At 39.1% G+C, this 16,252-nt stretch overlaps 1 protein-coding gene across 3 annotated transcripts in view; it reads right to left on the bottom strand.

Moving 5' to 3' along the window:
• Positions 1 to 16,252, bottom strand: part of WSCD2 (WSC domain containing 2) — a 2,311,682-nt gene that overhangs the window by 1,150,336 nt on the left and 1,145,094 nt on the right. For all 3 annotated transcript variants that reach the window (XM_044068417.1, XM_044068416.1, XM_044068415.1), the window contains one exon: positions 9,096 to 9,210. In XM_044068417.1, the coding sequence (XP_043924352.1) occupies positions 9,096 to 9,210 (115 nt within the window). The remainder of the gene's footprint in view (positions 1 to 9,095; positions 9,211 to 16,252) is intronic.

Raw genomic sequence — 16,252 nt, forward strand, 5'->3', positions numbered from 1 at the left:
TATACATGGTACGTTACAAGTAATGTGATTTGTTTGTCATCCAGTTTACTGTGTATGCAAGTCAGAGAGAGGCATCAGTCCCTGGGTCCCTACAGTTTCAGTGTGTGTGCTATGCATTGCCTCTTTACCAAGGCTTGGGCATACTGGGCATGCCTCTGTCTGCCTATGGGAGCAGGCTCAGGGGCTTCCTCTTCTGAGTCCCTCTGTGCCTGTGGGGACCTTAGCAATGGTGGTGGCCTGTGTGGCCATTCCCCGTGCTGTTCCTGCTGCAGCTGTTTCTGCAGGATCATATTGTGTAGCATGACACATACTGTGAACATGTGCGCACATGTGGCTGGAGAGTACTGCAAGGGTCTACCAGATATGTCAAGGCAGCGGAACCGTGAATTGAGTATCCCAAACACATGCTCTATAATGATCCTGGTTTGTGCGTGTGCTTCATTATGGCATTCTTGAGTGGGTATGTGTGCATTTCTGATGGGTGTCATCATCCATGGCTCCAGTATATAGCCAGCATCCCTCACCAGATGGCCATATGGGATGTCCCCACTGGCAAATGCCTGGTACAGCTGTGATGAATGCCAGATGTGGGAGTACTGATAGCTTCCAGGTCTGCCAGCACACAGATTCATGACCTGGCAGTTGCTGGAGAGGTAGCCCTTGTGGTTTATGTAGACCCTACCCTGTTCACTGGGTGGTGCTTTGATGTGGATGCGCGTGCAGTCTATTGCACCCAGTACGTCTGGGCATTCTGCTACATGGTGGAAGAGATGCATATTGCTGCTCACCGGCATGTGGTAGGATGGCATCCAAGAACTGGTGGAGTACCCTGGATGCTGATGCCTGTGAGACCCTCATGATGTCCCCAGTAGTTCTTTGGAAAGTACCTGTAGCTAGTATTCTTAAGGATACGCATACCTTGGTATCCACTGGGATGGGTTCTCTTCTGTTGGTTCTAAATCTGAGTCGAGGCCGGCACAGCTTGGTGATTTGCTGCAGTATGTCTCTGTCCACCCTGTAGCGCTCTACTATCTCCAGATCATGTAGCCCCTGGTAAGTTACCCTGGGTATGAATACTCTTCTCCTCCTCCTCGTTCTGTGGCAGTTGTCAGCATTATCCTCCTCACCACTATCAGCCTCAAGCACATACTGATGAATCAAAGCAATGGCAGCCACAAATATGTTTTTGATTAAAATTCCCCTGCATGTGTACACCAATGGTTCAGAGTTTGTGAGAAAACTGTTGTGCTGCAGATGCTGCCTGTATGATGGGCTAACTATGATCCATTCCACCTGCCACCTATGTTATTTGTACTTGATTGCTTGTATTTTGCTATTTCCCTTTTTTTCCTTTTTTCTCTTCCATTTCCACCCCTTTTAAGCTTCGAGGCATGCTGTGCAAACCCGGTGCCCAAATGTAAACAGTCCTGCTATTTCTGTTTTTTTTTTTTTTTTAGACCCGGTGCACACTGTGCAAACACATTTAGCTAAGGTAAACTAGAGAAATGGCCCTCCCCTGGACATGAACACACTTTTCATTTCATGGAATAAGTCAATACAGCCTCAGAGACATCCCCTTGCTTAGCTGTGCTTAGCTAATGTCATCTGTGAGCTGTGGAGCTCCAATGTGCTTACACCAAGCATGACACACCCCCTCTTCATGTCTGCTACTCCTCGTGCTTGCACTACTGCCTTATAGCACCTAAATGGTTAGGTGCAGTTTGGCACTTTGCTTCTTTTTGTGATTCAGTAAATTTCCTTCATTAGCAAACCCCACTGCCTTAGCCCCTAGTTACAGCACTATCCCAGAGCCTTTCCCCTTAGAAGCCACTGTTCCCTGGTATTGTTTTGATTTTGCATGCCATAGACTATAATGGCAAAATGCAGATTTCACTTAAAATTGCCTTTTCACATATTTTTTTTTTATTTTTGGCATGATCCTGTTTGCATGCTGCTGCCGTATGCTTAAATGGCCGAGATCAGCCAAAAAAATAAACATAAATAAATAATAATACTTTTATTTTTATAATTTTGCAACACTTTTACATGCCAATGACCATATATTTGGCCATTGGCATGACTATGGATTGGAATACATGTTTTGTTTTTTTTCAACAGCAAATGAGGTCATTAGCATAATCATGTCCATGGCAGAATAACGTTGCCAGGCTTGTGCACATTAAAAGGTTTGTTTACTGGATCACTCTCGGCCATATTCCGTGCAGGAACAGCTACACTATTCCTGCATGGAAATTCTGGCTTATTGAATCCCAAGGTTAGTCTTTCCACCACGTCTTCTGTTCTGTTGAAAGCTCCCTTTTGGTTGCTGATTTCCTTCTGTACAATTTGCTGCCTCCTCACTTAAATCCACACTTTCAAATGACACGCTTTTCTTATTAGCAGCAGTCTAGGTAGATGAAACAGAAGAATCACGTACACCACATGATTTAAATTCCGTACTTTTGGTTTGGGATCTACCATTTCTAGGTTTTCTTTGCCACAGAAACACCAATTTTTTCTTATTTATTTTATTTATTTTATTTATTTAACATTTGTTGACCGGGAATGTCAGACTAGGTTCCACAGAGCCTGTTTTCAGCGGAGGCCCGGGGAGAAATGCTCCAGATGCATGTCTTTGGAATGTGGGAGGAAACCAGAGTACCCGGAGGAAACCCACACGAACACAGGGAGAACATGCAAACTCCACACAGAAGGCACCCCAGCCGAGAATCGAACCAGACAACCTCTTGCTGTGAGGTGACAATGTTAACCACTGCACCACTGATCATTAACACCATGATTGAGCTTCTTCATTTTATGCTCAATCACCTCATTTCAACTTTAGATAGTTCTCTTTTAATGTCCTTCATTTTACATGAATAAACATTCAAAGATGTGTCTTTTCAACAGTGTATCCTGTAACAGAGAAATCTGCTGTTGGATTTTTTCATGTGCTCTTGTATTCTATTTAATGAGAACTATCAGTCAGCCCAGTGTACACTGTAAAGCATTCTGCCTCCACTCTTCCAACAAATTAGTCTCATCTTCCCCAAAATCAAATGCAGGCAACTTCTCAACCCTCAGCCCCCTAGGAGCAATGGAAAAGCTCACATATTTTTCAAGAAGACATATATCATAATATAAAGTCACTTCCTTGACCATAAGTCTTTTCAAATCCTCAAACCTTTTATCGTACACATTGTTCACAACTGATGACCATGGATCAAAATTGGCCATCTTCTCCTCCCTCTCTTTCCCAATGTCGGCCAGGAAATACCCATCACAGTCCAATTGTGTGCATAAAATCTCAGGAAAAGCTGCAGTCCCTTCAACAGACATCACAAAAACTAGGCAAAAAAAAAAAAAAAAAAATATATATATATATATATATATATATATATATATATATACACACACACACACACAGCCATTTCTTCTCTGATTTGACTTTCTGCTGTGGTTCCTTGTGTGAACTCTCAGTGTTATCATTGCACATTTTCCCCACTTTCATCCTGAATCTCAGGCATTTGGTAGACTCTGCTTAGCAAAAAGCTTCCCCCATTCTTGCTCAACACCAAGATAAATCCTAAATGTGAACAAGTATCTATTCATACCTTTCATCTCCTTGCTCTCCCTTCTTCACTCATTTCCTTACTTCTTTCAATTCCTCTCCCCTGGCTTTCCCTCTAAATATACCATATGCATGCTTTTCTCTCACTTCATATTACAATTCCTGTTTGTATTATAGTAACTTACCTTTAATTTCTCTATAAACTGGCTAAAATGCCTCTAACTATTAAATCATTGTCATTTAACATGTATCTATTATTACCCATTGTTGTCATATTATGTCTAATGTGGTGTAATTATTTAAACTGTACTGTTTTTTGCATTATTTTAAAGACTGCAAAGTTATCGTTCTTAAAATGTTTCTTAATGCATAAAAGCATTTCTCCCTTGGCCTCTGCTGAAAATTGGCTCCTACCCAGTCAGACTTTCCTCTTTCCTAGTAATCATCTTTCAATAAATAAATAAATAAATAAATAAATGCAAGATGGAAAATATTCCTTCAAAATCTGCTTGTTCTCTGTTTTCCATGATCTCCCTCCTACCGATCTAAGCCTGGTCTGGTTTGTCTATTCCATCCTTCCTTCTTTCTGCTTCATGTCTATAGCCCATCTGTTGTCCTTCCTGACTGCTTCTTTTCACTCAGATTTCACATGTCCCTTTGCAGATCTCATGTTATTTTTGTTTTTACAGTTCTGCTTGTCTCCTTGATGTGTACTTCTTACACCCCAACTCTCTCATTGCACCTTAAGAAGAAACCATTGTCATTAATTATTTTAACCTCATATTCTTACGCAGGCATCTCAACCTGTTCATTTTCTAGTTTCCTTCTCTTCCTGAAAATTTTGTACTTAGCTTTGAGTATTCCATTCCCATTCCCAGACATTGTTCACCCACTCAGTTTTACTTCTGGTTTGTAACTCATCTTTGACCTTCACACAGCTCAGCATAACCTACTCCTCAAAGTAAAACACCACCTTTTTAGTCCTTGGATTTTTATCCTTCCCCCAGCACACACTCTAAGCTTGGTTAAATGTGCCTTTGACAGAACATCTGTGACTCCCTCTGCCTTAGTTCTAATTACGCTAGCACTCTGCTAGAGATGCACACACTAAACCTCTCCTGGTCCAAAACATCTGTAACTTTATATCAACACTTTCTTATTTTTTCTGAGGCCTGGAGCTCAGAAATGTCACAGCCCATTCCCAGCAGGTTCTGATCCTGAATGAGTACGACTCTCTTCGTCCTATTACAGTATTCTTTTGCTCCCTACTTACGCACCTTACTTCCTTGGTACATCTGGAGGCTGACACAATGTATCAGACTACTATAACTACCATCTTCTCTGCGTTAGCACAATGATATTTATCCAAGATTTTGCCCTTCCTGCTGTCTTGCCTTCTTCATAGTGTAGTAGTCATCTTCTTTACTGACCTCACATTTGATGGCTTCGTTATATAGAAACTTCCTCCTGTCATCGTGCCATGTTTTTATGGTAACATCAGTGTACTCCATCCCTTCTGGTGTTACTGCTTTCAGCTCTTCATGCTTCTTCCCAGATGTTTTACACTGTTGCTTATACCCAATAGAGATGCTCTGACTCATGACTGATTTTTCCAGAACCATGTTCTGTGCCCTGTATCCTTTTCTGTCTTCTGCTTAAGCACCTGCTCTTTATAAGCTTCAGTTACATGTATTACCTCATTCCATCTCACCTTAAATGGTGCATCCTCTCAGGTGAATGTTAAAGATTTTATTTAAATAAAGCAAAAAAAAAAAAAGAGAGATAATAACACTGATGACATATAACATGATAAAATTTACTCTTGGTAGAGTCCTAAATGTGCAGCATTGAAGAAACATGGCATCTCTACTAAGCCAGCCTGGGCCACTGCTTTCAATGCCTTCAGCTTCATCTCATCTACATCTTCAGCCAAAGAATACAACAATGACTTCTACAGCAGTGATGGACCATAACTTACCAGAGGTCAGGTAGTGCATCAGTTTAATAACTTCCTCAAAATACTCTGTCCACCTCTTGATATGAATGTCCCTGTAGTAATCAACATTTCTTTTCCCTTGGAGAATATCGCTAAGTAAATTATCATATACCCTCTTGAGGTGTTGATTGTGCATGACCAGAACAGAGTATGAGACCAGAATACCATTGTAGTCTCCTGACAGTCTTTCTGAAAGACTTTCTTCATGATGTCTTCAATATTTCTCCAGGCTAAGCTTCTGCTTTGGCAGCTGAGGTCAATGCACTCTTCCTGGAATACTGTTACCTCTCAAATTAATTGGGACAGCCCCCATGGTAATTTCTGGGAACAAAATCACCTTCAGCTTGAAATGAGACTCTACCACTGGAGTCCAGCATCATAAGATAATCAGTTGGACAGGCAACAACTGATTTTCAGCTACATCCTTTGTGCAGCTTCTAATACTGACTACTTGAACAAGGTCCCGTCAGAGTAAATAGCTGCAATATCACTTAGAACACAGCTGAAGACTTGATGTCTGAGAATAAGCATTCAAACAGATCTCTACAGCACATGCAAGAACCTAAGGCACCGTTGTTGTTAATTTTGGTTTGCCATGCCCCATGTCTTTGAAGATCTCAGTTCATTACTAACTGGCTAATAGTCCGATGCCCCATACTTAATAGTTTCAGCAGCTCTTCTACTGATTTATACCATTTAAGCTGTCCCTTATAATTTCCATTATCCCAGCAGAGTCAGCCTTGCAGTAATCCCACATATAATTTTGGTCCATTTGCCTTAACCCCACTTTAGAAGGATCAGATTCTGCCACTTACTCTATCTTCTTTGTTCAGTACTACATTCGCACTCTTAACATCATCTCACAGTCCATGAAATTATTTGTATAGATTATCAGAAGTTGTATCACACTCACATTCTTCCTTTCCACAAAGGCCTCATTTTGCTAACCATGATGCATTAGCATCCATACATTCACTTATCCTGAACCTATTGCTTAGATATTTGCTTTACTCTTCTGTTTAAACATTTGGATCATTCACTTCCTCTAATATCATTGTAACCATCATCTCATCTTCCATCCAATTCCTTTGGTAAACAAGGCAATTTTATTGTGTTGTTCTCCCTTTTCCTTTGATGAAAGTATTCCATATGGACTAAGAGGAAACATATTTCCTGTATATAGTCCATAAATCCCCATGGTCATCCCCTCCCCAAACTCACATGTAGCTCTAAATTCATTTCCCTATTACCATTGTCAATTGCTAGACTGAATAATACTTTATTTTCAGGTGCTACTGTCTCTTTTTTCCAGCAGCTCATCAAAAAAAAAAAAACACAAGAAAAAGGAAAATGGGGTGGAGGAACTACCGCTTAACCTGTTTGATACATTTATTTCTTCCTGTTCATTGTGATAGAAAGTGGGTGTCCACATGAACTATTTCACATTATACAATGACCCTCCATTAATATTCAAAAATGTGCATGCTGATTGGTCAGCGTGCACGTTGTAAATCAGAGTTATAGTAATGGAAAAAGGTCCAGTCGCCCGGACTTTTTCCATTACTATAACTCTTTTTTTACAGCAACGGAGAACGCAAGATCTCCGTTGCTTCACACTGTCTCGCTATGTTAAACTTGTTTAACATAGCGAGAGAGTTTGTAAAAAGCAACGGAGATCTTGCTTGCTGCGTTGCTTTTTTCAAAACTGTCTCGGTATGTTAAATAGGTTTAACATAGCGAGACAGCTTTAAAAAAAGCAACGGAGATTCTCCGTTGCTTTTTTTAAAGCTGTCTCACTATGTTAAACCCATTTAACATAGCGAAACAGTTTGTAAAAAGCAACGGAGATCTTGCTTTCTCCGTTGCTTTTGCCCACAGCTCTGATGTTCTGCGTAGGCATACGCATGTGCAGTACATCAGAACTGCCGCAGAATACCAGACAGCTGCGGAAGGGCAGCAAGGAGGCATTATACAATGCCATTATTTAAGGAAAGTAATTGTTTTTTTTCTTAAATAATGTCATTGTATAATAGCAATAACTCACTTCTGGGTGTGAGTAATGCTGGATTTACACACGGTTGGCTTTGTATGGCCACTTGGGCTTCACCTTCATGACAAAACCACACCAACCGTGGGTAAATCCAGCATTACCCATACCCAGGCATGGGTTATTGCTATATTAACACATCTTTCATTCTGCAATTGCTGTAGTTATAGTAACAAAATGAGACAGTTTGCAAATCTAGATTTAAAGGAAGTGTCTTAAAGTTCCCCCATGACAGCAAGTTAGTATGAACTTTAACCTGCACATTGCCATTTGGGTTTGGTCTCTATGTGTACATGTTTCAAAGTCACACTATGGATGAAGATATAAAACCATTAGTTATGTAACAGCATATGACAGAGCTAGGATGTTAAAATGAGTCCATCGCATGGCTTTCACAAATGTACATATTTTTTATGTGTGTAGTCATGTTTTATTAGACTCTGAAGTTTAATTTAGTGAATTGCTATAGCTCCAGTTGGTTTTGCATGTCATCTGACATAACTTGCAGTTATTGCTTTCAGTGTCATGTTGGTTAGATGAGTTCTGTCATATTTCTTCCATCTCGATAACGGCTTCATTGTCCTCAAAATATTTTTGTGGCAGTTGCTAATATAATGCTTGCTAGACTCACAATCTGAGTAACTCAAAAGAAATTCTACAGAAAGAGAATTTTAATACTTTGATAAAAGTCATGCTTTTAACAACAAATGAGATTTAGTAGTCATTGACTTGTATAACTGAAATTGTACCTTAATGTGTTTGTGACTCATTAACTGTTCATTGATACTTCCTGCCGGGGATTATGCAGCCGATATAATATATTAAGGGGTCTACTTTAAGACCTCGAAAGTTTAGTCGCCCGAATGCATATGGATCGAACCATATGAATCAAACTATTAAACAATCAAATTCCAAAAAAAAAATTGAATTCCAAAAAAAAAAAAAAAATACACACAAAAAAAAATTAAACTAGTGTAGTTAGGGGGACAAGCCGCCCTGCACCCCCCACCCCTCTCCACTACTTAAATATACCAACTCCGAGATCACACTACATTGAAGTAAATGGAAATCTCCACCTATGGAGAATTCCGTTTACATTTTTGATGTTTTGCACTTTTGGTGTACTAATGTTGACAATATCGTACTCGATATTCTTGGACTTCGAGCATATAAAGTAGACCCCATATTAAGCAGTTTACACTGACTTAGCTCCCTAATGTACACTAATTAAACACACATTTAGAAAAGTAACTTCATGATACAATCATTGTTTTACATAAATTCTCTGTACTGAAATGGGATCTGGGAGCGTTTTCACTGTGTATGATTTTGTCCACATAATATATAAATGACTGCTTGGAAGGCTACTGAATTCTGTTTTGCATTACCATTAAATCTATGCAGCAAACATGATATTAATATTGGTTTTAGATGGTGCTTTCAAAGAACAGCAAAGTCTATGTAAGCGTTTAGAAACCTACCTTTCTGCGCAGTTGTCCTGGCATCGAAATACAGTCATCTTTTTGTAGTCAAAAAAGGATGCCCCACGGAGTGCTCTTTGCTGTGTGTTGTCCATGTAACAGCCAATATATTTTGCTGAAACAAAAATGTTTATTACATTAACCAAATTCATAATGCTGAAGATAGAACCATATAACTGAGAAAATGCTTCAAGCCGAATATAACATGTTTTCTATTCTGCTTAGTACATACCCAGCTGAAATATCAGGATGCAAAGTTAGTGTACTGAATAACTTACTCACGTATCTTTTCTCTGTGTTTGAGAAAGCATTCCTTAAAATGTGTCACTGTTGAATTCATATTATAAATACCATATGGTTAATGAATAATGGAATTTATTTTTTCTATTTCAATTCTGGTGTAAATTCTATAATCACTAAAATGTGAATGAATACGTACTTCTATGCTTAAAACCTAAGCACAACAGAAATTGATAAAAAATGAAATAAATATATAATATAGATTTAAAAGAATAAACAAATATGAACATAAAGTATGAACTTAGCTCATAGGTTTTTATGACAAATGAAATAAATGTGCTATTTGGAACAAACTGGTGTTCTTAGCAGTAGGCGGTCTCAGAAATGTCACACCTGTGCATCCCACAGGACAGGATGCAGGATGAATCCAGGAATGATATGGAAAGCAGTATGGACAGAGGCAACACAGATATAAGTGAGAAGCAAAAAAAAAAAAAGCATAGTTCTTTTAAAACGAGTAACAAAGCATGCTTACCCAGTGGCTTGGTTGTATTTTACTTCACTGAATGGTTAATTTACTACCTGAAAACATTAAAGAAGCTCCCACTTCACTTCTGGTCCCAGAGAATGCAAGCTCTACATTAACGGCTTCTATCAGTAATCTTAAACCTGGTGCTCCATGTTTTAATATTGGACATACAGAGTGGGTCGGTGGGTGTAATGAACTTAACAATTTGGAACTTAATCCTCACCAGGTTGCAGTGGGGAATTCTTTTACTGTTCATAGCACCACGAAACGAGGAGGTATATACCAACATACTTTCCTTATAGACTGTCAGCATTTCAACTTTGTTGAATTTCAGTATCATTGATTGCCGTCATGAAAGTTGCAGTATGACCAGTGTGTTCTCCAGTTTGACTGATCTATCTGGTCACTTGAGTTTAAAAGACACTATTGAATTCTTGGAAAAGCAACTACACAAAGTCTGAAGTTTGCAGTTAGACAATTCTTTTTTAAATATACATATTAACTATCAGCACCCAAAGGTTTGGGACTTTTCAAATTTCTGAACGAGATTATAACCGGTTCTGTACTACATAAGAATTGGTCTCTATGTTTGATCATCATGGCATCAAATTAATGACTGCTTTGGTCAAATATAATGAGCTACAGACAGACATTCTTTCAACTGCAGTTCAGAGTTTGGATGATTTTATTCAGAAAGATTTGTTGTTTCACTATCATTTAAGTGATTACAATGCTGTCTTTTCACAGAATGATAACAATCTGAAATTAAGAAGGGTAAAAAACAAAAAAGTTACTAAGGGATCTAAAAGATAATGAGGCAAACAATGTTTATCCATTACTGAAAGGGTCCTTTAACCATTTAAACAAGTACAATCTATCTGTTACATGATGGTGTTTGTACTCCTTCAGTTTATTAATTTAGTGGTTTCCTCTCCACCAGAGACTGATGACCCTTTGAAACCCCCCCCCCTCTTTGCAGGTCCTCTCGACTGGCCAGTCGAGAGGGCCCTTTTCTCCTTAACAGAAACAGACATTAGAGTTGAGGCCTCCTATCTCCCCAAATTTCGGGAACAACAGAGTAAATCACAACAACTACAGCAGTCCCAACAGGAGAGGGAAGTGCTATGGGAGAGGGGTTGGAACAGCAAACATTAAATGGTATTCAGATGCAAGACGGTATTCTCTTTTCCTATAATGGTTTCAACATTTTAATTATAGTAGTTTGGAAGTTACAGCTGTTCATTTTAAACTTTTTCAAAGGGGTATAACTTACACAACTACTACAAAGTCTGACTTAATTGTCTCATGGCATTAAAATTATTTATTAGTAAACAATTCATCTATTTCATTTGATAGCAAGAAAGTAGACAATAACGACATTAAGTGAAAAAGTCAGTTTAACCCTCATCCTCACCCTTTAATATGCCTATTTGAAAAGAAGTGTATTAAAGATATTTATCGTTTTAAGAAAATAACTTTTATGCTGGTATTAAAAACATGAGTGCTGGAGAAAAGGAGATTTGGCATGACTGATAACAGATACAAATTTAAGAATAATGAAAGCAGACAAAGGCGGAGGGATTGCCATTATGGGTCTATTTGATTACCCAATACACCCATCATTTTTGGGATTCCCAATGTTCACAAGAATCTGCAACCCTCCGCCCCCTCACTACGAGTGATAGTAGCTGTGCAAGGGTCTAAGACATATCCACTTGCAGCTTACATTGATAGGAAGTTAAAGCCTAATATGAAGTTATTTCCCCATTTGATTAAGGATTAATGGGATTTTGGGTGGAAATTAAAATATGAGTTATAGGTGATGATCTTATTTTTGTCACCAGTGATGTGATAGATCTGTTCACATCCATACCACATGATTCTAGTTTAGACTATTTCACTGAAATAGTCTCCTCTTTATGTTTTTTTTTAAACAACCCTGAAGTTTAATTATAGATTTTATGGATATAATTTTAAATAATAGCTACATTGTTTTCAAAGGGCAACTCTTTAAACAAAATAGGAGAGTACCATGGGTGCCATTTGTGTCCCAACATACTCTAACATGGTCATGTTGTCTTGAGAAGTGAAACACATTTTAATAAGTTATATATCAGATTTTTAGATGACATTTGTTTATTGTGGACTGGTTCTTTGCAATTGTTGGAAGATTTTTTTTTATTTACAGTATATCAACAACACAACTATTTTTTAAGATTCACACACCAGTCCTATAGTGATTTTATATGTTACTATTACTAAAAACATGGGATGGGTTTCTCTGTTAATATATACATGAAGGCCATTTTTAAACTCCTACCTCCACTATGATAGTTGCCACCCTGTCACACAAAAAGTGATTTAGTTAAGTTGCAATTTCTGACATTAGCAAGGATGGTTTTGGATGACAACAGATTTCAGCTTGAATCTGACCTTTTAACCAGAATGTTCTTGGACCAGGGTTACCCAGAGAAATGTGTTCATAACATTAGAAAAGAAGTTAAATGATTTAGACATTCCGGATTTAAAATGCTGTTAGGTATTGGACCTGCCATGGAAGGTTAACTCCTAAGCAAAAAAATTCACTTCACAATCTAGCAGTACCCAAAAAATACTTTCCTGAATGTTCCTGAATAAAAAAATATTACTAGGCATAATTGGTCAAGTTTTAAATTTGATTAGTACTTAGTTAATAAGTTAGGTGATCATTCAGTTTTTAAATATAAAAGAAGAAAGAATTTTAAAAGTCAATTCTAACATGGGAAAAACATTAATGATAAAAATTCAGTGGAAGTTACAATTGGTACAAGTAAGTGGAGTGGATGTAGTCAATGTAAATACGATTGCACAAAATGACAATATTATTATTGGTAATGAGTTTATCAAATTACCAAAAGGCCACAACTGTTTATCTAGGGAGGTAGTTTACATCAGTAAATATGAATCTTGTGATGCTTTTTATATTGGGAAAGCAAAGAGATAATTAGGAAGACATACATATGAAAACTATTACAATTTAAAGAAAAAGAATGAAAATAATGTTCTTTTTAAACATTCATTACTGTTCCCAGGTCATGACTATTTTCTATTTTCAGTACTAGAGCAAGTGCCGGTAAATCCACTGGTGGAACCATGGGAAACATTAATTGAATATAAAGAGCTGCAGTGGCAATTGAAACAATGCAGGAGTATTCACTGGCCTGAATAACAATATATCTATTAACAGTGTTTTCAAATTAAGGGCTGTTGTGCTATGAATTCAGTAAATAGGTTCAACTGTATTTATACACAGATTAGATGTTCTTCATGTTTCACTGTTGCAGTCATCACACACGGGTTATCCTGCCAGGGGGTAGCCCTCAGTCGGCCCGAATACCAGAGGCTTAGTATTTCTGCGTCAGTTGCTGTTGCTCCAGGACGGACGTGAGGTCGTCAGTGGTATAAAGTTAGGCAGCCAATGCCATTACATCAGTCTTTCTTGCTGAGGAGCCCGAAGCAGAAGCAGTTTGCATGAGTGCTGGTTGGCCACTACATGAGTTTTCGTTTCAGAATTGAAGTTGAAGTCTTCTAAAGCTAAGTACCCCCATTGGGGATCCTTTCTTCTTGCTCTAACCAATGTCAGAAAAAGTTAACAATTGTCTCACCAGTGGAAAGCAAATACCACACCGAGATTTCCATTCTTACTGTGTCACCTGTTTAGGCCCAGACCACGACATCCCTCGCTGTCAGTTCTGTGCTTTCTTCAATGCCAGAACTATATGTCGTCGGGCCATTATTGTAGCTAAATATTTTCACTCTTGATCTCCATATTCTGAAATGGCTTTGGTAAAGCCATCTGACTACCAATATTCTGAAAAAAACATAAGGATAAAGACAGAGACAGACTGCACAGGTCCAAAACTGCCGATGATGCTTCCGTTAAGCTAGTCACCAGTTTGCCAGTCCTTATTGAGTATCAAAGCAAAGCAAACACATTCTGTGAAGTAACAGAGTCCAAAAAGGAACGGTGCAACAACTGGATATAAAACGAACCTTATTTTATTGCTTAACAAAGTTAAGAACTATACTCATTTAGCAATTTCATCCACATCAATGTGGTCTTCATCTGATTCTGATGAAGTCCACACTGATGTGGATGAAAGTGTTAAATGAGTATAGTTCTTAACTTTAAGTAATAAAATCAAGTTTTTTTTATATCCAGTTGTTGCACCGTTTCTTTTTGGACTCCATTGCTTCACAGCGTGTGTTTGCTTTGCTTTGGTACTGTTTTGTCATTTTCACGCTGTTTGTAGATTTATCGGTCCTCATTGAAGCGCTTTTGCATCCCTTGATGCCCACTTCTGTGGATTTGCAGGCCACTACAGAGACCAGTTGGGAGTCCGGTATGCTTCGAGACTCTTCTTTGACTAAGGATCCTGCAGATATCTCTACCTTGGATGGGTCCGGAGCTGCTGTGCAGGCACCGGCTTCCAAGGAAGTTCTTCGCACTACCAATACTCAACACAAACCAATGACCTCTTTCATGTCTTCAGTTCTTTCTAAAACTACCAAGTTTCTAAGGCCCAGGGTATGAACTATGCCTAAAAAACTGACAACCCAAGCTCAAGCACCTGCTTCCATGCCTCAATCTCAATTACTTAAAATGGCGGAAGACCTTATCTTGCTTATTAGGGGAAGCCAGCCTACTCCTTCCAAAAGAAGAGACTTGTCCCCAGCAGTTTTATCTGAACAGGAGTCCAATGACTCTGAGGTTTCTGAATATGAAAGCATGCAACCCTTGTCTGCTTATGAGGATTCAGATGCAGAGGAATCAATTCCTTCTGCCTCTCCTCCAGAGGATTTTTCATTTGATAAAACCCTAAATATTTTAAGGAAACATTTCCAATGGGAGTGTCAGGACTACCCTCAGTCCAAAAAGAGATTCAGGGAATTCTTAGATTTACCACAGCACAGACCTTTAGCCATTCCTCCTGTCATGGATGTCGTGGATGATGTTTTTATGGAATTCAGTTTAACTCCTGACACCCTTCCTCCTGCTCTCAGGAAGCCTGACAGGTATTACAGAGTCCCTGACTCTCACAAATTTCTTTTCAAGAATCCTATTGGTGACCCAGAGGTCATCTCCCAAGGACCTAAAGGAATAACAGCAAGCACAGCTAAGAATTCCACACCCTCAGAGAGGGATTCCTGAGCTTTAGACAGATGGGGTAAAAAAGTATATATCTCTGCAACTGTTGTTATTAGAGCACTAAATTGTCAGTTCCTCATGCTGAAATTCCAGCAACATACTATGGAACTCCTTAAACAAAAAATATCAACCTTTCCGGCTTGTGCAGAAAATAAAGAATTACAGGAGCTTATGCATTCTGCAAGCCAAGTTACTAGACACACCTTGCAATGTGGCTTTGATGCCCTAGAAGCATCCTGCAGGGGAGCAGACACAGGTTCTGTACTTAGAAGACATGCTTGGCTTAAGGAACAGACCTTGCCAGACCATGTCAAATCAAAACTATCGGACACACCATTGAACAAAGACAATTTGTTTGGCACCAAGGCAGAAGAGGTCTTAAAAAAGATGGAAGAAAAAGCTAAATCTATTCAGACAGTTAAAGACTTCTTGCAGGTCCAGCCCTTGAGGTTCAGTAGGCATTGCCCCTCCAAGCACTGGTCCTTTCCAGCCCCCTCAAGGCCAGCTCAGTCAAGACCTAGGAGAAGCAGACCCCCCCAGACAGCAGCCCCAGGAAATGCAGAGATCTAAGCAATGGAGTTTCTCCACTCCAAAAACAGGGAGTGCTAAGCTACCCCCTTACGGAAAGAACTCATAATGACTTTACACCTCCACCCCTTATCTCTGCCTACCTGCTTGTGCCCCTAGGAGGAAAACTCTTCTCCCATGCCAAAAACTAGGCCTCTATCATCAACGACTGATGGGTTCTCAACATAGTGTCCAGGGATACACATTTTATTTTCACACTCTACCTACCCCAAAAGGATTCCCAGATCTGCCTCCAAACAAGTGGGCAGAGGCATAAATCCAAGTACATTCCCTGCTCTCCATAAGGGCAATACAAACCTGTTCCTGCAGACCAGATAGGCCAAGGTTTTTATCCAAGCTTTTCCTGGTACCCAGAAAAGAGGGCACCTGGTGCCCAATCCTCAATCTATAAATTCTAAACACCTTCCTGTTGATACCAAAATTCAAAATGCTCACCTTCCAGCAGCTTCTTCCTATGGTATCCAAGGATGCTTGTTTAGCCACCCTAGACCTAACAGAGGTCTATCTACACATCCCAATCAAGGATTCCTGCAGGAAATATCTCCATTTCAGAGCAGGATCTATGCACTTTCAGTTCTCTGCACTTCCCTTTGGCTTATCCACTGCTCCCAG

Source organism: Protopterus annectens, chromosome 4.part0 (genome assembly GCF_019279795.1).
Source record: "Protopterus annectens isolate FY-2018-M chromosome 4.part0, PAN1.0, whole genome shotgun sequence".
Taxonomy (NCBI): Eukaryota; Metazoa; Chordata; order Ceratodontiformes; family Protopteridae; genus Protopterus; species Protopterus annectens.